The sequence below is a fragment of the Musca autumnalis genome, unplaced genomic scaffold (genome assembly GCF_047663935.1).
Source record: "Musca autumnalis isolate F117 unplaced genomic scaffold, ASM4766393v1 scaffold_2, whole genome shotgun sequence".
NCBI lineage: Eukaryota > Metazoa > Arthropoda > Insecta > Diptera > Muscidae > Musca > Musca autumnalis.
This window is the reverse complement of record NW_027411755.1, coordinates 28,065,295-28,091,543: the sequence shown is the minus strand read 5'-3', so window position 1 is coordinate 28,091,543 and position 26,249 is coordinate 28,065,295. Positions and strand designations below refer to the sequence as shown.

Here is a 26,249-nt window from a genome sequence, read left to right as displayed (position 1 = left end):
GGGGGCTAATGGGGATCCTACAGATAAAGAAGCCTATTGATTTTGGTGATGGTCGGATAATATTCAGGGGTCGGAATGGGCAAAAAACTTATTTGGAGAAAAAGTCAACGTTTTATTTCAAAGCGAATATCTCCGTATCTAAAAGGGGTATATCAAAAGCAAAACCTGCTAATGAAAGTAGAAAATATTACCTTTGCAACGATGTTACGTAGGTTGTCGTAGTTGGTCAAACAACCAAGATATCGCAAAAGCCGCTAATAGAACACAACTTTTCATTTTTGCGCTTTTAATAATAATGACGAATATCACAGCTTTGGTTCGGGACCTTCCAAAAGCAAAGTCTGACAATGAAAGTAAAAAATCCCATCATTAAAATGATGTAAAGCAGGTTGTCGTAGGTATTAAAATAACGGAGATATCGCAATAGTCGGTAATACATCCCATTTTTCCACTTTTTTTGGAAATCACGATACAGGTCGCAATTTTAATTGGATCGTCACGAAATTTTGGGTGTTATTGGGGGTCCAACAGAGGAAAAAACCTTTTGATTTTTGATAATGGTCGGATATTATTCATGGGTCGGAATGTGACAAAAAAAATATTTGGAAAAAAGACCAACGTTTTATTTCAAAGTTAATATCTCCCTTCTGTAGGAGGTATGTAGAAAGCAGAGAAAGAAGCCTATCGATGGTTGGCATACATCCCACTTTTCCATTTTTTATTTGGGTTGTACTGTCGATGCACTTAAATGCGTTTCAAAAAAATTGAACTGTGTTAATGAAGACATTCAGAGCAAAGGCGCAAAGCTATCCCAATTTTAATATTTTGAATTTTATTAGTCAAAAGCTTATGAACAGGGGTAGTGGTGTAGGGTATCACATAGTCGGCCCCGACCCGACTATAGCCTTGGCTCACTTGTTTAAAAATATTTTTGCAATAATCGTGGATTTTTAAAAAATATTTTTTCAATAATCGTGGATTTGAAAAAAATATTTTTTCAATAATCGTGGATTTTTGAAAAATATTTTTTCAATAATCGTGGATTTTCGAAAAATATTTTTTCAATAATCGTGGATTTTTAAAAAATATTTTTTCAATAATCGTGGATTTTTAAAAAAATATTTTTTCAATAATCGTGGATTTTTAAAAAATATTTTTTCAATAATCGTGGATTTATAAAAAATATTTTTTCAATAATCGTGGATTTGAAAAAAATATTTTTTCAATAATCGTGGATTTTTGAAAAATATTTTTTCAATAATCGTGGATTTTCGAAAAATATTTTTTCAATAATCGTGGATTTTTAAAAAAATATTTTTTCAATAATCGTGGATTTTTTAAAAAATATTTTTTTCAATAATCGTGGATTTTTTAAAAAATAATTTTTCAATAATCGTGGATTTTTTAAAAAATAATTTTTCAATAATCGTGGATTTTTAAAAGATATTTTTTTCAATAATCGTGGATTTTTTAAAAGATATTTTTTTCAATAATCGTGGATTTTTTAAAAAATAATTTTTCAATAATCGTGGATTTTTTAAAAAATAATTTTTCAATAATCGTGGATTTTTTAAAAAATAATTTTTCAATAATCGTGGATTTTTTAAAAAATAATTTTTCAATAATCGTGGATTTTTTAAAAAATAATTTTTCAATAATCGTGGATTTTTAAAAAATATTTTTCCAAAAATCGGGGACTTACAGAATATTTTTCCAATAATCGTGGATTTTTTAAAAAATATTTTTTAATAAAATAAAAATATGCTTTAATAGTGAAGTTTTTAACATTAATCGTGGATTTCCTAACAAATATTTTTATTATTTTAATAATCGTGATTTTTTAAAAATATCTTTCCAAAAATTGTGGATTTTTTAAAAAAATATTTTGTCAATAATCGTTTTTTTTTTAAATATTTTTTTAATTATCGTGGATTATTTTAAAAATATTTTTTCAATAATCGTAAATTTTTAAAAGAATATTTTTTTCCAACAACGTGTATTTTTTAAAGATGGATTTTTTAAAGAATATTTTTTTCAACTACGCGAATTTTTAAAGTATTTTTTCAAACTACGTTGTTTTTTAAAGAATATTATTTCAATACTCGTGGATTTTTTAAAGAATATTTTTTTTAATAATCGTGGCTTTTGTAAAACATATTTTTGAAATAATCAAGGATTTTTTAAAAAAATATTTTTTTCAAAATCGTGAATTTTTAAAAAAATATTTTTTCAATAATCGTAAATTTTAAAAGAATATTTTTTTCCAACAAAGTAGATTTTTTAAAGAATAATTTTCCATATTTCGTGGATTTTTTAAAGAATATTTTTCCATATTTCGTGGATTTTTTAAAGAATATTTTTCCATATTTCGTGGATTTTTTAAAGAATATTTTTCCATATTTCGTGGATTTTTTAAAGAATAGTTTCCGAATAGAATATTTTTCCAAAAATCGTTGATTTTTTAAAGAATAGTTTCCGAATAGAATATTTTTCCAAAAATCGTTGATTTTTTAAAGAATATTTTTCCAAAAATCGTTGATTTTTTAAAGAATATTTTTCCAAAAATCGTTGATTTTTTTTAAGAATATTTTTCCAAAAATCGTTGATTTTTAAAGAATATTTTTCCATATTTCGTGGATTTTTTAAAGAATATTTTTCCATATTTCGTGGATTTTTTAAAGAATATTTTTCCATATTTCGTGGATTTTTTAAAGAATATTTTTCCATATTTCGTGGATTTTTTAAAAAATATTTTTCCATATTTCGTGGATTTTTTTAAAGAATATTTTTCCATATTTCGTGGATTTTTTAAAGAATATTTTTCCATATTTCGTGGATTTTTTAAAGAATATTTTTCCATATTTCGTGGATTTTTTAAAGAATATTTTTCCATATTTCGTGGATTTTTTAAAGAATATTTTTCCATATTTCGTGGATTTTTTAAAGAATATTTTTCCATATTTCGTGGATTTTTTAAAGAATATTTTTCCATATTTCGTGGATTTTTTAAAGAATATTTTTCCATATTTCGTGGATTTTTTAAAGAATATTTTTCCATATTTCGTGGATTTTTTAAAGAATATTTTTCCATATTTCGTGGATTTTTTAAAGAATATTTTTCCATATTTCGTGGATTTTTTAAAGAATATTTTTCCATATTTCGTGGATTTTTTAAAGAATATTTTTCCATATTTCGTGGATTTTTTAAAGAATATTTTTCCATATTTCGTGGATTTTTTAAAGAATATTTTTCCATATTTCGTGGATTTTTTAAAGAATATTTTTCCATATTTCGTGGATTTTTTAAAGAATATTTTTCCATATTTCGTGGATTTTTTAAAGAATATTTTTCCATATTTCGTGGATTTTTTAAAGAATATTTTTCCATATTTCGTGGATTTTTTACGCCCCACTTTCAAAATGCAGTTCTTGTTGAACATTTTTAAACAATAAATATTCTCATTTCCACTTCATATTGCCGAATTCCAGATAATTAGTCCAGAAATAAGTCTCGCACAACGATAACCTCGACCTGAGATTTTTTATTTTATTTTTTCTTTCAAATTTTGTTGTCAACGGAATTATTGAATAATATTTGTTTTTTCTTCTTCCAGCAAATACACCGTTATCGCTCCAGGTACCATCCACTCCAATGATAAATATACTGCCGCCGTGGCCGTACATAACGTTGCCGAACCATGCCAAATAAAAGTTGGAATTACTGGACCCTCATTCAATGAATCCAAAACTGTGGAGGTCAAAGGTGTCGAAATAAAAGAGGTTGATTTTATGGTTCCCATTTTGGCTGAGGGCAACTATAATCTCACAGCCGAGGCTGTAAATTGTTTGGGGAATTTTAAGAATTCCACAAAATTGCAATTTGCCAAATTCGAAACTTATGTTCGCCTACAAACCGATAAGGGTCTCTATAAACCTGGCGATGTTATCAATTATCGTGTTTTGTTCTTGGACAAAGATTTGAAACCCACTGTGGCCGAAAAGGATACTGTGATTTACCTTGAAGATGGCAAACGTAATCGCATTAAGGAAATTAAGAACTTCAAGGTTGTGAGTGGTGTGCATACGGGACAATTTAAGGTTTCTGAATTCCCGGTTATGGGTAATTGGCGTTTGGCTGTTGCCAGCAAAGGTCACTATGAACGTTCGGTATACTTTGAGGTCCAGAAATATGTACTGCCCAAATATGTGGTCAAGGCTGAGGCCACCAATTCGGTGTCAGTTAAGGATGGCGATATGCAGGTGGTGGTGAGGGCCAAGTAAGTAGAAAGCTCACTCAAAGTAGGACAAATTTTAAATTTTTTTGTTTTTTTCTATTATTTTAGCTACACCTATGGCAAACCCCTGAACGGCAAGGCCACCATCATCCTAACCCTGGGTTCCTACTATGACTATGGCCGCAGTACCGAGGACATGAAGAAGCAGCCACCCAGCATCATTCGCACCTCAGACATGGTTCAAGGCAAGGCCAAAATTGATTTGAATGTCAAGGAGCTGGAAGCCTATTTGCACAGCAAAGAATATTCCACCTTTGCCACCATTGTGGCCACAGTGGAAGAGGAATTTACTGGAGTGAAAATCAACACAACCACCAGTACGCAAATTTATCCCTACCGTTATGCCATGCATTGTGTCCACTACTATGAATGCAACTCCTTTGAGGCTGACAAGGAAAAGGAGGTGATGATCCAACTAACCTACGTTGATGGTACCCACTTGAAGGATACCAAGACCCCGGTGGAATTGGTTTACACCGAAGTGTTGGAAAAGAACTCCTGGCATCAACCCCGCCACATGGAGGGCGAAGAGGCGACCACCACCTTGATGCCACCAATATCTGAAAATCACACCTATTCCTTCAAGGGCTTTATGAATGAAACCGGTTTCGTTACCTTCAAGGTTAAACTGGCCGATCTAAAAGAATATGAGGGCTATAGCCATTACTATAACATTGAGGCGTTGTATCGTGATGAAAAGCGTGATGTCAACAATGCCTATCAATATCGTGAGCCGAAAAAGGTTGACACCCCAGAAGAAGAAAAGCCCAAGGACTGGTTTAAACTTGAGGATAAATACTACAATGATCGGTAATTATGCAAATTTCCAAAATTTACCGATAAATTTCATGCCGATTTTTTTCTTTTTCCAGTCCCAAGCTATTCAAGGAAGAACATTTCACCGTTAACTCCAGCTCACCCATGTCTTATTTGGATTACAACATTGTTGCCCGTGGTAATATTGTCAAATCGGCCCACATTGATCTACCCGATAAGCCCAAGGTCTATAACATAACCTTGACTCCCGAGTTGGTTTATTCTCCACGTTTCTCAATTTATGTTTATTATATTGATGAGCATGGTAATTATCACTACACGGAGGATACCTACTACATCGATTATGAGTTGCAAAATAAGGTAAGTTCAAATCGCCAATCAAGAGTTTTAGATGGGACTCCAAACGCTAAAAGCCGCGTAAAATTGACTTTACAAACCTCTTAACAAAACCTTTATGTAGTCTTAGGTATGATTCTACATATATCGGTCTTCCTTTAAGGGGACTTCTACAGAGAGAAGGCCCCTTAAAGTGTCTTCTATAGATAGAAGACCCCATTAAGAGGACTTCTATATGTGGAAAACCTGTTTAAGACGTCTTCTATATGTAGAAGACCCCTTTGAGGGGACTTCTATAGATAGAAGACCCCTACGAGAGGTCTTCTGTAGGTGGAAGACCCCATTTAGAGGACTTTTATAAGTAGAAGACCCCTTTTAAGGAGACTTCTATAGGTATATATATCCTTTCAATAATCGTGGATTTTCATAATATTTTTTTTTCAATAATCGTGGATTTTTATAAGTTTTTTTTCAATAATAGTGATTTTTTTTTTAAAAAATTCCCAATAACCTAAATTTTCTGAAAAATATTTTTCCAATGCATGAAGATTTTTTAAAAAATATTTTTCAATAATCGTGGATTAAAACAAGTTTCGATAATCGTGGATTTTTTAAAAAATGTTTTCCCAATAAACGTGGATTTTTTAAAAAAATATTTTCCCAATAAACGTGGATTTTTTAAAAAATATTTTCCCAATAAACGTGGATTTTTTTAAAAATATTTTCCAAATAAACGTGGATTTTTTAAAAAATAGTTTCCCAATAATAGTGGATTTTTTAAAAAATATTTTCCCAATAAAAGTGGATTTTTTAAAAAATATTTTCCCAATAAACGTGGATTTTTTAAAAAATATTTTCCCAATAAACGTGGATTTTTTAAAAAATATTTTCCCAATAAACGTGGATTTTTTAAAAAATACTTTCCCAATAAACGTGGATTTTTTAAAAAATATTTTCCCAATAAACGTGGATTTTTTCAAAAATATTTTCCCAATAAACGTGGATTTTTTGAAAAATATTTTCCCAATAAACGTGGATTTTTTAAAAAAATATTTTCCCATTAAACGTGGATTTTTTCAAAAATATTTTCCCAATAAACGTGGATTTTTTAAAAAAATATTTTCCTATTAAACGTGGATTTTTTCAAAATTATTTTCCCAATAAACGTGGATTTTTTCAAAATTATTTTCCCAATAAACGTGGATTTTTTCAAAATTATTTTCCCAATAAACGTGGATTTTTTAAAAAATATTTTCCGAATAAACGTGGATTTTTTAAAAAAATGTTTTCCCAATAAACGTGGATTTTTTAAAAAATATTTTCCCAATAAACCTGGATTTTTTAAAAAATATTTTCCCAATAAACGTGGACTTTTTAAAAAGTATTTTCTCAATAAACGTGGATTTTTTAAAAAATATTTTCCCAATAAACGTGGATTTTTTAAAAAATATTTTCCCAATAAACGTGGATTTTTTAAAAAATATTTTCCCAATAAACGTGGATTTTTTAAAAAATGTTTTCCCAATAAACGTGGATTTTTTAAAAAAATATTTTCCCAATAAACGTGGATTTTTTGAAAAATATTTTTCCAATAAACGTGGATTTTTTAAAAAATATTTTCCCAATAAACGTGGATTTTTTAAAAAATATTTTCCCAATAAACGTGGATTTTTTAAAAAATATTTTCCCAATAAACTTGGATTTTTTAAAAAATATATTCCCAATAAACGTGGATTTTTTAAAAAATATTTTCCCAATAAACTTGGATTTTTTAAAAAATATATTCCCAATAAACGTGGATTTTTTAAAAAATATTTTCCCAATAAACGTGGATTTTTTAAAAAATATTTTCCCAATAAACGTGGATTTTTTAAAAAATATTTTCCCAATAAACGTGGATTTTTTAAAAAAATATTTTCCCAATAAACGTGGATTTTTAAAAAATATTTTCCCAATAAACGTGGATTTTTTAAAAAATATTTTCCCAATAAACGTGGACTTTTTAAAAAGTATTTTCTCAATAAACGTGGATTTTTTAAAAAATATTTTCCCAATAAACGTGGATTTTTTAAAAAATATTTTCCCAATAAACGTGGATTTTTTAAAAAATATTTTCCCAATAAACGTGGATTTTTTAAAAAATGTTTTCCCAATAAACGTGGATTTTTTAAAAAAATATTTTCCCAATAAACGTGGATTTTTTGAAAAATATTTTTCCAATAAACGTGGATTTTTTAAAAAATATTTTCCCAATAAACGTGGATTTTTTAAAAAATATTTTCCCAATAAACGTGGATTTTTTAAAAAATATTTTCCCAATTAACGTGGATTTTTTAAAAAATATTTTCCCAATTAACGTGGATTTTTTAAAAAATATTTTCCCAATTAACGTGGATTTTTTAAAAAATATTTTCCCAATAAACGTGGATTTTTTAAAAAATATTTTCCCAATAAACGTGGATTTTTTAAAAAATATTTTCCCAATAAACGTGGATTTTTTAAAAAATATTTTCCCAATAAACGTGGATTTTTTAAAAAATATTTTCCCAATAAACGTGGATTTTTTAAAAAATATTTTCCCAATAAACGTGGATTTTTTAAAAAATATTTTCCCAATAAACGTGGATTTTTTAAAAAATATTTTCCCAATAAACGTGGATTTTTTAAAAAATATTTTCCCAATAAACGTGGATTTTTTAAAAAATATTTTCCCAATAAACGTGGATTTTTTAAAAAATATTTTCCCAATAAACGTGGATTTTTTAAAAAATATTTTCCCAATAAACGTGGATTTTTTAAAAAATATTTTCCCAATAAACGTGGATTTTTTAAAAAATATTTTCCCAATAAACGTGGATTTTTTAAAAAATATTTTCCCAATAAACGTGGATTTTTTAAAAAATATTTTCCCAATAAACGTGGATTTTTTAAAAAATATTTTCCCAATAAACGTGGATTTTTTAAAAAATATTTTCCCAATAAACGTGGATTTTTTAAAAAATATTTTCCCAATAAACGTGGATTTTTTAAAAAATATTTTCCCAATAAACGTGGATTTTTTAAAAAATATTTTCCCAATAAACGTGGATTTTTTAAAAAATATTTTCCCAATAAACGTGGATTTTTTAAAAAATATTTTCCCAATAAACGTGGATTTTTTAAAAAATATTTTCCCAATAAACGTGGATTTTTTAAAAAATATTTTCCCAATAAACGTGGATTTTTTAAAAAATATTTTCCCAATAAACGTGGATTTTTTAAAAAATATTTTCCCAATAAACGTGGATTTTTTAAAAAATATTTTCCCAATAAACGTGGATTTTTTAAAAAATATTTTCCCAATAAACGTGGATTTTTTAAAAAATATTTTCCCAATAAACGTGGATTTTTTAAAAAATATTTTCCCAATAAACGTGGATTTTTTAAAAAATATTTTCCCAATAAACGTGGATTTTTTAAAAAATATTTTCCCAATAAACGTGGATTTTTTAAAAAATATTTTCCCAATAAACGTGGATTTTTTAAAAAATATTTTCCCAATAAACGTGGATTTTTTAAAAAATATTTTCCCAATAAACGTGGATTTTTTAAAAAATATTTTCCCAATAAACGTGGATTTTTTAAAAAATATTTTCCCAATAAACGTGGATTTTTTAAAAAATATTTTCCCAATAAACGTGGATTTTTTAAAAAATATTTTCCCAATAAACGTGGATTTTTTAAAAAATATTTTCCCAATAAACGTGGATTTTTTAAAAAATATTTTCCCAATAAACGTGGATTTTTTAAAAAATATTTTCCCAATAAACGTGGATTTTTTAAAAAATATTTTCCCAATAAACGTGGATTTTTTAAAAAATATTTTCCCAATAAACGTGGATTTTTTAAAAAATATTTTCCCAATAAACGTGGATTTTTTAAAAAATATTTTCCCAATAAACGTGGATTTTTTAAAAAATATTTTCCCAATAAACGTGGATTTTTTAAAAAATATTTTCCCAATAAACGTGGATTTTTTAAAAAATATTTTTTATATATTTTTTCAAAAAATTCTAAAAAATATCTTGTTTCAAAAATCGTGGATTTTTTAAAAAATGTTTTTCAATAATCGTGGATTTTTTAAAAATATAAATAAATTTTTTTAAAAATAATTTTTCAATAATCGTGGACTTTATTTTTTGAAAAATATTTTCTCTATAAACGTGGATTTTTTAAAAAATGTTTTTCAATAATCGTAGATTTTTTAAAAATATAAATAAATTTTTTTTAAAATAATTTTTCAATAATCGTGGACTTTATTTTTTGAAAAATATTTTCTCTATAAACGTCGATTTTTTAAAAAATATTTTCTCAATAAACTCGATTTTTTAAAAAAAAATACTTTTTAAATAAACGTGGATTTTTTAAGAAATATTTTCTCAATAAAAGTGGATTTTTTTAAAAAATATTTTCTCAATAAACATTGATTTTTTAAAAATATTTTCTCAATAAACGTGGATTTTTTTAAAAATATTTTTTTAATAAACTTGGATTTTTTAAAAATACTTTTTCAATAGTCATGAATTGTTTAAGAAAATATTTTTTCCCAATAAACGTGGATTTTTTAAAAAATATTTTCCCAATAAACGTGGATTTTTTAAAAAATGTTTTCCCAATAAACGTGGATTTTTTAAAAAAATATTTTCCCAATAAACGTGGATTTTTTGAAAAATATTTTTCCAATAAACGTGGATTTTTTAAAAAATATTTTCCCAATAAACGTGGATTTTTTGAAAAATATTTTTCCAATAAACGTGGATTTTTTAAAAAATATTTTCCCAATAAACGTGGATTTTTTAAAAAATATTTTCCCAATAAACGTGGATTTTTTAAAAAATATTTTCCCAATTAACGTGGATTTTTTAAAAAATATTTTCCCAATTAACGTGGATTTTTTAAAAAATATTTTCCCAATTAACGTGGATTTTTTAAAAAATATTTTCCCAATAAACGTGGATTTTTTAAAAAATATTTTCCCAATAAACGTGGATTTTTTAAAAAATATTTTCCCAATAAACGTGGATTTTTTAAAAAATATTTTCCCAATAAACGTGGATTTTTTAAAAAATATTTTCCCAATAAACGTGGATTTTTTAAAAAATATTTTCCCAATAAACGTGGATTTTTTAAAAAATATTTTCCCAATAAACGTGGATTTTTTAAAAAATATTTTCCCAATAAACGTGGATTTTTTAAAAAATATTTTCCCAATAAACGTGGATTTTTTAAAAAATATTTTCCCAATAAACGTGGATTTTTTAAAAAATATTTTCCCAATAAACGTGGATTTTTTAAAAAATATTTTCCCAATAAACGTGGATTTTTTAAAAAATATTTTCCCAATAAACGTGGATTTTTTAAAAAATATTTTCCCAATAAACGTGGATTTTTTAAAAAATATTTTCCCAATAAACGTGGATTTTTTAAAAAATATTTTCCCAATAAACGTGGATTTTTTAAAAAATATTTTCCCAATAAACGTGGATTTTTTAAAAAATATTTTCCCAATAAACGTGGATTTTTTAAAAAATATTTTCCCAATAAACGTGGATTTTTTAAAAAATATTTTCCCAATAAACGTGGATTTTTTAAAAAATATTTTCCCAATAAACGTGGATTTTTTAAAAAATATTTTCCCAATAAACGTGGATTTTTTAAAAAATATTTTCCCAATAAACGTGGATTTTTTAAAAAATATTTTCCCAATAAACGTGGATTTTTTAAAAAATATTTTCCCAATAAACGTGGATTTTTTAAAAAATATTTTCCCAATAAACGTGGATTTTTTAAAAAATATTTTCCCAATAAACGTGGATTTTTTAAAAAATATTTTCCCAATAAACGTGGATTTTTTAAAAAATATTTTCCCAATAAACGTGGATTTTTTAAAAAATATTTTCCCAATAAACGTGGATTTTTTAAAAAATATTTTCCCAATAAACGTGGATTTTTTAAAAAATATTTTCCCAATAAACGTGGATTTTTTAAAAAATATTTTCCCAATAAACGTGGATTTTTTAAAAAATATTTTCCCAATAAACGTGGATTTTTTAAAAAATATTTTCCCAATAAACGTGGATTTTTTAAAAAATATTTTCCCAATAAACGTGGATTTTTTAAAAAATATTTTCCCAATAAACGTGGATTTTTTAAAAAATATTTTCCCAATAAACGTGGATTTTTTAAAAAATATTTTCCCAATAAACGTGGATTTTTTAAAAAATATTTTCCCAATAAACGTGGATTTTTTAAAAAATATTTTCCCAATAAACGTGGATTTTTTAAAAAATATTTTCCCAATAAACGTGGATTTTTTAAAAAATATTTTCCCAATAAACGTGGATTTTTTAAAAAATATTTTCCCAATAAACGTGGATTTTTTAAAAAATATTTTCCCAATAAACGTGGATTTTTTAAAAAATATTTTCCCAATAAACGTGGATTTTTTAAAAAATATTTTTTATATATTTTTTCAAAAAATTCTAAAAAATATCTTGTTTCAAAAATCGTGGATTTTTTAAAAAATGTTTTTCAATAATCGTGGATTTTTTAAAAATATAAATAAATTTTTTTAAAAATAATTTTTCAATAATCGTGGACTTTATTTTTTGAAAAATATTTTCTCTATAAACGTGGATTTTTTAAAAAATGTTTTTCAATAATCGTAGATTTTTTAAAAATATAAATAAATTTTTTTTTAAATAATTTTTCAATAATCGTGGACTTTATTTTTTGAAAAATATTTTCTCTATAAACGTCGATTTTTTAAAAAATATTTTCTCAATAAACTCGATTTTTTAAAAAAAAATACTTTTTAAATAAACGTGGATTTTTTAAGAAATATTTTCTCAATAAAAGTGGATTTTTTTAAAAAATATTTTCTCAATAAACATTGATTTTTTAAAAATATTTTCTCAATAAACGTGGATTTTTTTAAAAATATTTTTTTAATAAACTTGGATTTTTTAAAAATACTTTTTCAATAGTCATGAATTGTTTAAGAAAATATTTTTTCAATATACGTGTATTATCTAAAAAATTCATTTCAATAATCGTGGGTTTAAATATTTTTTTTTCAATTATCATGAATTCTTTAAAAACTATTGTTTCAATAAACGTGAATTTTTTAAAAAATACTTTTTCAATAATCGAGTTTTTTAAAAATATTTTTCAAAAATCGTGGATTTTATAAAATATATTTTTCAATAATCGTGGATTTTTAAATAAATATTTATTCACAATCATGGATGGATTTCTAAAAAAAATATTTTTCAATAATCTTGGATTTTTTTAAATATTTTTCAATAAACGTGGATTTTTTTAAAAATATTTTCAAATAATAGTGGATTTTTTTAAAAAATATTTTTCAATTATCGTGGATTTTTTAAAACATTTTTCAATAATCGTGGATGTTTTAAAAATATTTTTTCAATTGTCGTGGATTTTTTACAAATATTTTTCAATAATTGTGGATGTTTTAAAACAGATTTTTCAATAATTGCATTTTTAAAAAATATTTTTTCAATAATCGTGAATTCTTTAAAAAATATCTTTCAACAATCTTGGATGCAACAATCTTGGATTTCTTAAAAAATATTTTTTCATTAATAGTGGATTTTTTAAAAGATATTTTTTCAATACTCGGATTAAAAAAAAAATTATTTGTTCAATAATAGTGGATTTTTTAATTTTTTTTTTAATAATCGCGGATTTTTTAAAAAATATTTTTTCAGTAATCGTGGTCTCTTAAAACTATTTTTTCAATAATTGTGAATTTTTTTTAAACATATTTTTTCAATAGGCATGGATTTGTAAAAAAAAATTTATCAATAATTTTTAAAAAATATTATTTTAGTACTCGTGGGATATTTAAGAAATATTTTTTCAATAATCGTGGATTTTTTAAAAAATATTTTTTTTTTTAATAATCGTGGATTTTTTAAATGATATTTTTTTAAATAATCGTGGAGTTTTTAACATATATTTCTCAATAATCGTGGATTTCTTAAAAAATATTTTTTCTAAATCGAGGATTTTTTAAAAAATAATTTTTCAATAATCGTGGATTTCTTAAAAAATATATTTTCATTAATCGTGAATTTAAAAAAAATTAACCACTTGCTTCTCTTTCCTTTTCCAGATCAACATTACAGCTGACGAACAAGTTAAACCCGGTCAAGAAGTTGCCTTGAAAATCAAAACCGCCCCCAATTCCTTTGTCGGTCTTATGGCTGTGGATCAAAGCGTACTGCTCTTGAGATCGAACAATGATATTCGTGACAGTGAATTCGGTTGGACCGTTGGATCCTATACCACACGAACACCCCATCAAGGAGGATATTCATATTATCCTGGTACCATTTCTGGTTGTATTACCCTAACCAATGGTGATTACTTTTATAATTGGACCAAGCCGGAATATATGACAAGTGAGTTCTTGAGTGGTGAAAAAGTTCGTTATTCGTCGACAACATTAAAGGTATGTTTCTCATTTAGTAGTGCCATTTGCTGCCATGGGACAAGTTGAAAATGATTCTATACCACAGACAGGTTCGGGAACTCGCGCTGGAGCTCCTGTAGCATCTGTTGGTGCTGGCGGTGCAGCTGGAGGTTTTGGTGGTAGTGGGCCAATACAGGTTCGCAAAGATTTTGCTGAAACCTGGATATTTGATAATATTGAAAAGTAGGTGGTGGGCTTTGGTTGTTAGAATAGAGATAATGAAAATTATTTTTCTTTGTTTTTTGCAGCACGGGAGATAAGGAAGAATTTACCTGGTCCAAAAAGATACCCGACACCATTACCTCATGGATGTTGACTGGTTTTGCCATGAACAGTGAAAAGGGTTTGGCTGTTACTGCGGATAAAACCAAAATTACCACCTTCCAGCCATTCTTTATTTCCATACGTCTGCCTTACTCCGTTAAGAGAGGTAGGATTCGACAGAAGAAGAGAAGAGACGGATTGTTTAAAATATTTCTTTTTTTGATTTTCCCTCTTTCAGGCGAAGTCATCAACATCCCCGCTTTGGTATTCAATTATCTCGACAAGACCTTGGATGTTGAGGTTACCCTGGACAATATGGACAACGAATTTGAATTTACCGAAGTCACTAACGAAGTCATTGGTGATCAAAAACGTAGCAAAATGGTGAGAGTACCTGCCATGGGTGCTGCCGGTGTATCCTTTATGATACGTCCCAAGGTATTGGGTAATGTCATGTTGAAATATACTGCAGTTTCTCCGGTGGCCGGTGATGCTGTCCACAAGTCCATGAAGGTTGTTCCCGAAGGTGTTACCAAATATGGCAATCGTGCCTATTTTGTTAATTTGAACAAAGAAGCGGAAATGAAATCGACCTTTGAATTGGAACTGCCAGCTGAAATTATACCCGATTCTCAACATGTTGAAGTGGGTGTGGTGGGTGATATTTTGGGCCCTGTGGTCAATAATTTGGATAATTTGGTGCGCCTACCCACCGGATGTGGAGAACAGACCATGTCTACCCTACTACCCAATTATTTGGTTATGAAATATTTGGAGGTAAGTCCTAAACATAAATGTAAATAATTCAATTGAGAATTAATCCGAAATGGCTATTTCAGAACACCAAACGCTTGACACCCAATATGGAAACCAAATTACGTTATAACATGGAAAATGGTTATCAACACATGTTGAACTATCGCCACCCAGATGGTTCTTTTAGCTCATTTGGACCTCGTAAAATTGATGGCCAACCTAACAATGGCTCCACCTGGTTAACTGCCTATGTTACACGTTCCCTGTTACAAATGGAAGAATACATTAAAATCGATCCCAAAGTCACTGAAAAATCCCTAGAATATTTGGTTCAACAACAAGCCACCAATGGTTCCTTTACCGAAAAGTCTCAGGGATTCTTCTACATTGCCCAATCCAACCATGTCTCTTTGACTAGCAGTGTTCTCTTGGCCCTCTTGGAAAATAAATCGTATGCTGAGAAATATGCCGGAGAAATACAAAAAGCCTTGGACTTTATAAGTGAAAATTCTGACAAATCTGATTCTCTACATGCCCAAGCCATTGCCACTTACACCCTGAATAAGGCCGCACATGCAAAGGCCCCAGAGAAATTGGGAAAATTAAATGCTTTGGTGAAAACAGATGGTGATCGTAAATGGTGGTCTTCTACGGATAGGCCTTTGACACGTAGATGGTGGTTGCATGTTTATAGCAGTGATGTGGAAATTAGTTCATATGCTCTGTTGACTCTATTGAATCAACCCACACCGAATATGGATGAAATTTTACCAATTATTAGATGGCTTATTGCTCAACGCAATAGTTATGGTGGTTTCTCTTCTACTCAAGACACTGTTGTTGGTCTACAGGCCTTGATACAATTTGCCAAATTGTCGGATTATCAACCAGCCAAAATGGTTGTGGATATTGCCTCGAAGGGTGGTGATAAGGAGAAACTGGAAACTGTAAATTTGAATGAAGAGAATGATATTCTATATCAAAATGTTGAGGTGAGTTGCAAATTTAAAAAGAAATCAATTATTTATTGGGTTATATTGGAGCGTATAACTGCTGAAAATACTTATACGCTCTAATAGTTTCAAGGCGAACGAATTATATGTTCCAATATACACAAAGTGGTCACAACACTTAAAAATTTATTTTTTAAATATTCGTGGATTTTTAAAAAATACTTCTTCAATAGTTGTGGATTTTTTAAAAAATATTTTCACAATAATCGTGGATTTTTTAAAAAATATTTTTTTCAATAATCGTGGATTTTTTAAAAAATATTTTTTCAATAATCGTGGATTTTTTAAAAAATATTTTTTCAATGATCGTGGATTTTTTAAAAAATATTTTTTTAATAATCTTGAATTTTTTAAAAAATATTTTTTCAATAATCTTGGATTTTTTAAAAAATATTTTTTCAACAATCGTGGATTTTTTTAAAAAATATTTTTTCAATAATCGTGGATTTTTTAAAAAATATTTTTTCAATAATCTTGGATTTTTTAAAAAATATTTTTTCAATAATCGTGGATTTTTTTAAAAAATATTTTTTCAATAATCGTGGATTTTTTAAAAAATATTTTTTAATAATCGTGGATTTTTTAAAAAATATTTTCACAATAATCGTGGATTTTTTAAAAAATATTTTCACAATAATCGTGGATTTTTTAAAAAATATTTTCACAATAATCGTGGATTTTTTAGAAAATATTTCTTTAAATAATCGTGGATTTTAAAAAAAAATTCTTTCAATAATCGTGGATTTTTAAAAAATATTTTTTCCATAATCGTGGATTTTTAAAAAATATTTTTTCCATAATCGTGGATTTTTAAAAAAAACATTTTTTCAATAATCGTGGATTTAAAAAAAAAACATTTTTTCAATAATCGTGGATTTAAAAAAAAAACATTTTTTCAATAATCGTGGATTAAAAAAAAAAAACATTTTTTCAATATTCGTGGATTTTTTAAAAAATATTTTTTCAATATTCGTGGATATTTTTAAAAAAACATTTTTTCAATAATCGTGGATTTTTTTTAAAAAAACATTTTTTCAATAATCGTGGATTTTTTAAAAAAAAAAACATTTTTTCAATAATCGTGGATTTAAAAAAATTCAATAACCGTTGAATTTTTTAAAAATATTTTTAAGTAATCGTGGATTTCCAAAAAAAATATTTTTCGAAGATTTTTTTAAAAAAAATATTTTTTATTAATCGTGGATTTTTTAAAATAATATTATTTTCAATAATCGTAGTTTTTTTTTAAAAATATTTTTTAATAATCGTGGATTTTTTAAAAAATATTTTTTAATAATAATAATAATCGTGGATTTTAAAAAATATTTTTTTCAATAATCGTGGATTTTTTAAAAAATATTTTTTTCAATAATTTTTTTTTTTAAATATTTTTTAATAATCGTGGATTTTTTAAAAAATACTTTTTAAAAATCGTGGATATTTTAAAAAATATTTTTTAAAAATCGTGGATATTTTAAAAAATATTTTTTAATAATCGTGGATATTTTAAAAAATATTTTTTAATAATCGTGAAGTTTTTAAAAATTATTTTTTCAATAATCGTGGATTTTTGAAAAATTATTTTTTTAATAATCGCAGATTTTTTAAAAATTATTTTTTCTATAATCGTGGATTTTTTAAAAATTATTTTTTTCAATAATCGTGGATTTTTTAATAATTATTTTTTTCAATAATCGTGGATTTTTTAATAATTATTTTTTTCAATAATCGTGGATTTTTTAATAATTATTTTTTTCAATAATCGTGGATTTTTTAATAATTATTTTTTTCAATAATCGTGGATTTTTTAATAATTATTTTTTTCAATAATCGTGGATTTTTTAATAATTATTTTTTTCAATAATCGTGGATTTTTTAATGATTATTTTTTTCAATAATCGTGGATTTTTTAATAATTATTTTTTTCAATAATCGTGGATTTTTTAATAATTATTTTTTTCAATAATCGTGGATTTTTAATAATTATTTTTTTCAATAATCGTGGATTTTTAATAATTATTTTTTTCAATAATCGTGGATTTTTTTAAAAAATATTTTTTAATAAAAATATTTTTTTCAATAATCGTTAATTTTTTTAAAAAATATTATTTTCAATATCTTGGATTTTTTAAAAAATATGTTTTAATAAAAATATTTTTTTTCAATAATCGTTAATTTTTTTAAAAAATATTTTTTTTCAATAATCATGGATTTTTTAAAAAATATTTTTTTTCAATAATCATGGATTTTTTTAAAAATTTTTTTTCAATAATCGTGGATTTTTTAAAAAATATTTTCTCAATAATCGTGATTTTTAAAAAAATATTTTCTCAATAATCGTGGATTTTTTAAAAAAATATTTTTTTAATAATCGTGGATTTTTTAAAAAATATTTTTCCAATAATCGTGGATTTTAAAAAAAATATTTTTCCAATAATCGTGGATTTTTTAAAAAATATTATTTCAGTAATCATATGTAGATATGTTTAAATATTTTTCCAGTAATCATGGATTTTTTTAAAAAAATATTTTTTCAATAAACGTGGATTTTTTTTATTTATTTTTTCAATAATCGTGAATTTTTTACAAATCATTTTTTTCAATAATTGTGGATTTTTAAAATAAAAATTTTCAATAATCTTGTTTTTTTAAAAGTTTTTTTTAAATAGTTTTTCAATAATCTTGTATTTTTTAGAAAATATATTTTCAATAATCGTTAATTTAAAAAAAAAAATATTTTCTCAACAATCGTTGATTTTTTAAAAAATATTTTCTCAACAATCGTTGATTTTTTAAAAAATATTTTTTCAATAATCGTGGATTTTTTAAAAAATATTTTTTTAATAATCTTGGATTTTTTAAAAAATATTATTTCAGTAATCATATGTAGATTTGTTTAGATATTTTTCCAGTAATCATGGATTTTTTTAAAAATATATTTTTTCAATAAACGTGGCTTTAAAACAATGTCAATAGTCGTAGATTTTTTAAAAAATATTTTTTCAATAATCGTGGATTTAAAAAAAAAAGATATTTTTTCAATAATCGTGGATCTAAAAAAAAAGATATTTTTTTCAATAATAGTGGATTTAAAAAAATATTTTTTTCAATAATCGTTGATTTTTTACAAAATGTTTCTTTGAATAATCGTGGATTTGTTACAAAATATTTTTTTTTAAAAATTGTGGATTTTTAAAATAATATTTTCTCAATAATCGTGTATTTTTTAAAAATTATTTTTTCAATAATCGTGTATTTTTTAAAAATTATTTTTTCAATAACCGTGGATTTGTTAAAAGAAACTTTTTTTTTTGAAAAATCGTGGATTTTTGAAAAATTATTTTTTCAATAATCGTGGATTTTTTAAAAAATATTTTTTCAATAATCGTGGATTTTTTAAAAAATATTTTTTCAATAATCGTGGATTTTTAAAAAAAAATATTTTTTCAATAATCGTGGATTTTTTAAAAAACATTTTTTCAATATTCGTAGATTTTTTAAAAAATATTTTTTCAATAATCGTGGATTTTTTAAAAAATATTTTTTCAATAATTGTGGATTTAAAAAAATAATTTTTTCAATAATTGTGGATTTAAAAAAAATATTTTTTCAATGATAGTGGATTTTTTTTAAATTATTTTTTCAATAATCATTAATTTTTTTAAAAATATTTTTTTAATAACCGTGGGTTTTTATAAAAAAATATTTTTTTTATTTTTTTTTTTTTTTCAATAATAGTGGATTTTTTAAAAACTATTTTTCAATTATCGACAATGTTACTAAATTGATATTCTCGGGTCAATATTTTTTTTCAAATAATCATGGATTATTTAAAAATTATATTTTCAATAATCGTGGATTTTTTTAAAAAATATTTTTCAATAATCATGAGTTTTTTAAAAATATTTTTTCGGGTTTTTAAAAAAATATTTTTTCAATATTCGTGGATTTTTTAAAAAATATTTTTCAATTATCGACAAAAGTTACTAAATTGATAATCTTGGATCAATATTCATTTTTTTTCTTAAATTTTAATATTTCTATTCTTTGTCCTTTTCTTTCTAGATGCCCGATAAAACCAAGTCCGTTGACTTTACAGCCAAGGGTACCGGTACTGCCATGGTCCAAATCGCCTACCAATACAACATTCTCGAAAAGGAACAACCCAGTTTCACCATAACCAGTGAAAAGCAAAAGACTGCACAAAAATCAGCTTTGCTTATGAATGTCTGTGTTGAATATACCGGTGAGGGTGAAGCCTCTAACATGGCTGTTTTGGAAATCAACACACCCTCAGGTTATGTGGTTGAAGACGAAAGCTTGACTGCCATTAAGGAGGTGCAGAGAGTTAGTGTAAGTATTTAGATGACGATTTTTTAATATCTTCAAATTTTGCAACTATTCTATTTTTATGTACAGAACGTTGAACTAAAAAATGCCAACTCCCTGCTCGTAATCTATTTCGATCATTTGTACAAGGGCCAAAAGACCTGTATTCTCTACGAAGCCGTACGCGCCCATGCCGTTGCTATGCAAAAACCTGCTGCCATTATGGTCTACGACTACTATGATTCGAATAAGAAGGCAACTGATTTTTATGAAATCGAATCAAAACTCTGTGATATCTGTGAGGGAGAAGAGGAGTGCGCAAAATGCAAGTAAGGCATGCGGCAGGATATACTTATCTTCGGATAATAAAGCTTTAAGAGATTAAGAAATTAAACAAAAAATTCTAAATGAAAAGAAATATGCTTCAGTTTGTTAATGAGGAACTAAACTCTCATATATTTTTTACGATTTAAAAAACAATTATTTAAATAAAAAATAATTATGAATAATTTTTGTGTTTGAATTGGTTTCGAAGGCTAGTTTTCCAAGTTAAGGCAACTGTTAATTTGGAGGAAGTTATATTCTGTATAAAAATGGTTGAGCTGAGTTGCAGTATTGGAGCGTATAAGTGTTTGCAATACATACACGTTCCAGTGGTTTCTAGACAATCCAATTATTGAGTAGCATAGGGTCGAATATGTGCTGACAATACTTATACGCTCCAACAGACATATTCCCGTATACTATCGAGTATTTAACTTTTGTGTAAATACAAGTATACATCTTCTCTGCTACTGATCTAAATGCTCCAATAGACATTTATTGTGTTCCCAAGGACTTGGACAACCGGCCTTTTTAATTTGTCTAGACCCTTAAGACATATGTATATCTCTTATTAAAGCTGTACATTGGGTGGCAGACCATTAACTGCTGCATCATATCCCTGAGGCTTACAATTACATCTAGGCAAATATTTAAATAACTTTTTACAACAAATCTTTGGATTAAATGGCTCGTCACGTAATACAATTGTTTATTTTGACATTACTACGACAAATTTATATTTCAACATTAAAAATGATTCCAGTCGTGAAATAAAAAAGTTACCCCGCCACTCTTGAAATTATAATTTGCATGTAAATATGCTAGATAGTCATACGATCTACCCTCCAACAACCGCATAGGTCTGCACACACACAAAAGACGAGAGTTTCCAACTACCCCTCCAAAAAGATACTCTCTCTTTTTCCCGTTGCAACGCGGTCAGAGAACCACAAAAGTCATTAGAATATTAACATAAAAAACTGCCCTCAGGAGGACAATTGTTTTACACGCAGTTATATTTGAAAGTGAATTAGAATCCCCCATCACATAAAAATAACATGCAATTTAATGAGCATGGCACTAGAAAAATTCTAGAAGTGGAATGCGCGAGAAGAAGGTAAAAAAACAAAAAACATTTTATTTCTTTGGTATTGCCCTGCGGTTAAGTTTTAATTGCTTAAGGATTTCCACAGTTCCAGTGGACATTAGAAGGCAAATGGCTTTTGAATCAAAAATGAAGAGCCTTTAAAAAAAAACTAAGATAAATAAAGGACTTCATGCTGGAAAAAACTTTAAAAAATAATTCGTTGTCTTTTTAAAAAATACTTGTCTTATAAACGTGGATTTTTTATTCAAATTATTCCATTTGTAAATCGAATCATTTTATTTGCAATTCAAAACAAAAAAATAGAGCACATTTTTTGCATTGATTTTATATCTGGATTTTTCGAATCTATATATATAAAAGAGCTTAGTGAGTGAGTGAGTGAGTTACTGAGTGACTGAGTGAGTGACTGACATATCATCGCCCAGACGAAACCGCTGAAGCTAGAAAGCTGAAATTTTGACTGTGGGTTGCTGTCGGTGTGTAGGGGTGAGATAAGGCTGGGTTTTTGGAAATTCGACCTAGAAGGGTACGAAAAGTACTAAAAGGTACTAAATATGGTACCCTTTGTATTGGGCAAACGGGAAGAGCTGGAATTCTGAAATTTGGAATGAGGGTAACTGATGGAGAGTTAGAAAGATGTACCAAAGGGTTTTTGGAAATTCGACCTATAAGTGTACGAAAAGTTACTAAATTTGGTACCAATTGTATATTTTCAGCGGATATAGCTACAATCTTCATATTTGGTATGGGAATCAAAGTTGGGAAGTGGTGTTGATATAAGGAAATGATTTTGGAAGTTCGTACTTATGTGTACGAGTAGTACTAAATGGTACAAAATTTGGTACAATTTGGATTTGGGTGAACGGATAGAGCTGAAAACCTGAAATTTGGAATTTAGATTCCCGTTGAAGTGTACGATTGAGATATGGGCATAGTTTTGGAAATGCATACTTACGTGTGCGAAAAGTACTAAATGGTACCAAATTTGGTACAATTTGGATTTAGATAGACATGGAGACCTGAAATTTGGAATTAAGATTACTGATGGAGTGAAGGATTGAGGTAGTTTTGGAAATTCTTACTTATGGGTACGAAAAGTAGTAAACGGTACTAAATTTGGTACAAATTGGATTTGGGTGAACGGATAGAGCTGGAATACTGAAATTTGGAAGTTAATTACTTTTGGGGTGTAGGATTGAGTTAGTCTTGGAAATTCGTACTTATGGGTACGGAAAGTACTAAATGGTACTAAATTTGGTACAATTTAAATTTAGTTGAACGGATAGAGTTGGAATCTTGAAATTTCGAATTAAGGTTACTGATGGAGTGTAGGTTTGAGGTAGTTTTGGAAATTCAAACTTATGGGTACGGAAAGGACTAAATGTACTAAATTTGGTTCAATTTATATTTGGGTGAACGGATAGAGTTGGAATCCAGAATTTTGGAATTAAGATTACTGATGGGGTGTAGGATTGAGGTAGTTTTGGAAATTCATACTTATGGGTACGGAAAGTACTAAATGTTCTACATTTGGTACAATTTATATTTGGGTGTACGGAAAGAGTTGGAATCCTGAAATTTCGAATTAAGGTTACTGTTGGAGTGTAGGATTGAGGAAGTTTCGGAAATTCAAACTTATGGGTACGAAAGATACTAAATTTGGTACAATTTGGATTTTGTGGAACGAATAGAGCTGGGATCCTGAAATCTGGAATTAAGATTACTGTTGGACTGCAGGATTGACTTAGCCTTGGAAATTCGTACTTATGCGTACGGAAAGTACTAAATGGTACTAAATTTGACACAATTTAAATGTAGGTGGACTGATAGAGCTGTAATCATAAAATTTGGAATTAAGATTTCTTATGGAGTGTAGGATTGAGGTAGTTTCGGAAATTCGTACTTATGGCTACGGAAAGTACTAAATGGTACTAAGTTTGGTACATTTTGGATTTGGGTGAACAGATAGAGATGTAATCCTGAAATTTCGAGTTAAGGTTACTACTGGAGTGTAGGATTGAGGAAGTACTGCAAATTCGTACTTATGGGTAGTATAAGTACTAAATTTGGTACAATTTGGATTTTAGGGAATGAATAGAGCTGGAATCCTGAAATTTGGAATTAAGATTACTATAGGACTGTTGGATTTACTTAGTCTTGGAAATTCGTACTTATGGGTACGCAAAGTACTAAATGGTACTAAATTTGGTACAATTTATATTTGGGTGAACGGATACAGCTGGAATCCTGAAATTTGAGTTAAGGTTACTGTTGGAGTGTAGGATTGAGGAAGTTTTGGAAATTCGTACTTATGGGTACGATAAGTACTAAATTTGGTACAATTTGGATTTTGGGGAACGAATAAAGCTGGAATCCTGAAATTTCGAGTTAAGGTTACTGTTGGAGTGTGGGATTGAGGAAGTTTTGGAATTTCGTACTTATGGGTACGAAAAGTAATAAATGGTACTAAATTTGGTACAATTTAGATTTGGGGGGACGGATAGAGGTGGAATCCTGAAATTCGCATTTACTGTTGGAGATAGTTATTGAAATTCGTACTTTCATACAAAAAGTATTAGTGGTATTATGAATAGAGGTGGAATTCGGAAATTTGGTATTATAGCCGCTGTTGGTGTGTAGGGTTGAGATATGGATGTGGTTGTGGATATAAGTACAACAAGTGCACGAAAATTACTAAATGGCACAGAATTTGGTCCAAATTGTTATTGTGTAAAGGGGTAGAGCTGAAATTGTGAAATTCGGTATTAGTATAGCAGTTGAGGTTTAGAGTGGAGATAGAGAGGAAGTCTTGGAAATTCGTACTAATGTATACGAAAAATACTAAATCGCGATTGGGATATAGTTTGGATAAAAGGAAGTATTTTTGGAAACTTATACATACTATAAGTACTAAATTTGGTACCAGTTTGGTGTTGCATAATGGGATATAGGTGGAATTTCGAACTGTAGTAAGAGGGATTGTGTTGGTGTTTAGATACGGATTTTTTGAAATGCATACAAATTGTAAAATTAGGCTGAGGATTGGATGATTTATTGAGAAATAGGAAATGTACTAAAGAAATAGGAAATGTACTAAATGCTATTAAATTTGACTTTGGGTGTAGCAATGAAGATGGAATTATATCATTACTGCGTGAAAAGCAAAAATTGCAATAAATTTGGTATTGGGCTAAGGAATAGAATTGAAATTCTGATATATTATTGATTTGTCAGGTTATGGTATTGGGTGAATCGATAAATGAAATTTGTTATGAGGATAACTGTTGAGATTTTATCAGAATGTTTATTTAAATCCGCCTTTAAATGTATGAAAGGTTTCTACATGTAATACCATTGACATTGGGTGAACAAGTAGAGCTAAAACTGTCACATTTGAGCTAAGGTCCTGGATTTTAAAAATTGTACTGAATAATGTACTATTGCTTCTAGGTTAACACGAATTCGGTTTCTAAATAATGTACTGAAATCAAAAAGTCAAACGTACCTTTTCAACAAAATAGTTTTTATCTTTGTTGTCTATTCTAAACGTTATTGTAAGTTCATTTGAAGAGGTAGATCTATGCGGCTAATGTTTTACACGAAGGTTTTTACATTCTGAGAAAAAAGGTCCAAAATGTCTTAAAAAATAACTGTTATATAGGGTAACATCTTCTGAATAATGGTTTTCTACATTTTGATATCACAAATTCCAAAATTCGGTGGGAAAATGTGGATAAAATTTTCAAAATACCCATACCGTTCTAATAAAACATGGACATGTAGGCCGCTGTTGACGTGTAGAGGTTTTTTTTTGAGATTCGAACAAAACGTGTACGAACAGTACTTGAAAGAAATAAAATATCAATTCAAATAGGTGTTAGTACATAAACATTTTCAGTGTTCATCATATTAAATATTGTTTATTTTAATATTATTCCTTTTCGTATACGAAGTAGCGGGCATTTTGCTAGTTACAAATAAAATTATTCGAATTACAAATAAAATGATACGAATTACAAATGGCATAATTCTAATTTCAAATAAAATAATTCAAATTACAAATGGAATAATTCGAACTACACATAGAATAACTCGAATTACAAATATAATAATTCGAATTACAAATAGAATAATTAGAATTACAAATGGAATAATTCGAATAACAAATGGAACAATTCGAATAACAAATAGAATAATTCGAATTACATCAGGTGTAGTGGGCGCCGTATTTATTGAAAAGATATGACTCCCAAGATAAGATCCCCTTCCACTACGGACTATGTCCGCCCATTCCTTCAAGTACCTCCTCCGCAACACTATTGAACTTTAATCCTAATCCACATTTTTGTCTGCAAGTGGTGCAAAAGGGCCAAAAAATCGGAAAATACCATACACAGATTCGATCTATCCGTAAATGAAAGTTTCAATTCACATAGGCTGAAGGTATATCTCTGTCGGCAAAGCCGACTGATATTTTTCTACTTGTTTTAAGACTATTTTTTCAACCA

At 26.9% G+C, this 26,249-nt stretch overlaps 2 protein-coding genes across 4 annotated transcripts in view; one reads left to right on the top strand and one right to left on the bottom strand.

Moving 5' to 3' along the window:
* Positions 1-20,818, top strand: part of LOC141393833 (thioester-containing protein 1 allele R1-like) — a 48,931-nt gene extending 28,113 nt beyond the window's left edge. The window contains exons 2-11 of one of the 3 annotated variants that reach the window (XM_073967379.1): positions 3,615-4,277; positions 4,344-5,105; positions 5,168-5,432; positions 13,588-13,926; positions 13,994-14,130; positions 14,196-14,377; positions 14,450-14,988; positions 15,051-15,959; positions 20,046-20,333; positions 20,400-20,818. In XM_073967379.1, the coding sequence (XP_073823480.1) occupies positions 3,615-4,277; positions 4,344-5,105; positions 5,168-5,432; positions 13,588-13,926; positions 13,994-14,130; positions 14,196-14,377; positions 14,450-14,988; positions 15,051-15,959; positions 20,046-20,333; positions 20,400-20,642 (4,327 nt within the window). In that variant the 3' untranslated portion in view covers positions 20,643-20,818. The other 2 variants (XM_073967380.1, XM_073967378.1) reach the window with 2 other exon arrangements.
* The window catches only part of DIP-epsilon (Dpr-interacting protein epsilon), a 791,100-nt gene that overhangs the window by 647,286 nt on the left and 117,565 nt on the right, over positions 1-26,249 (bottom strand). The gene's annotated exons all lie outside the window — the stretch shown is intronic.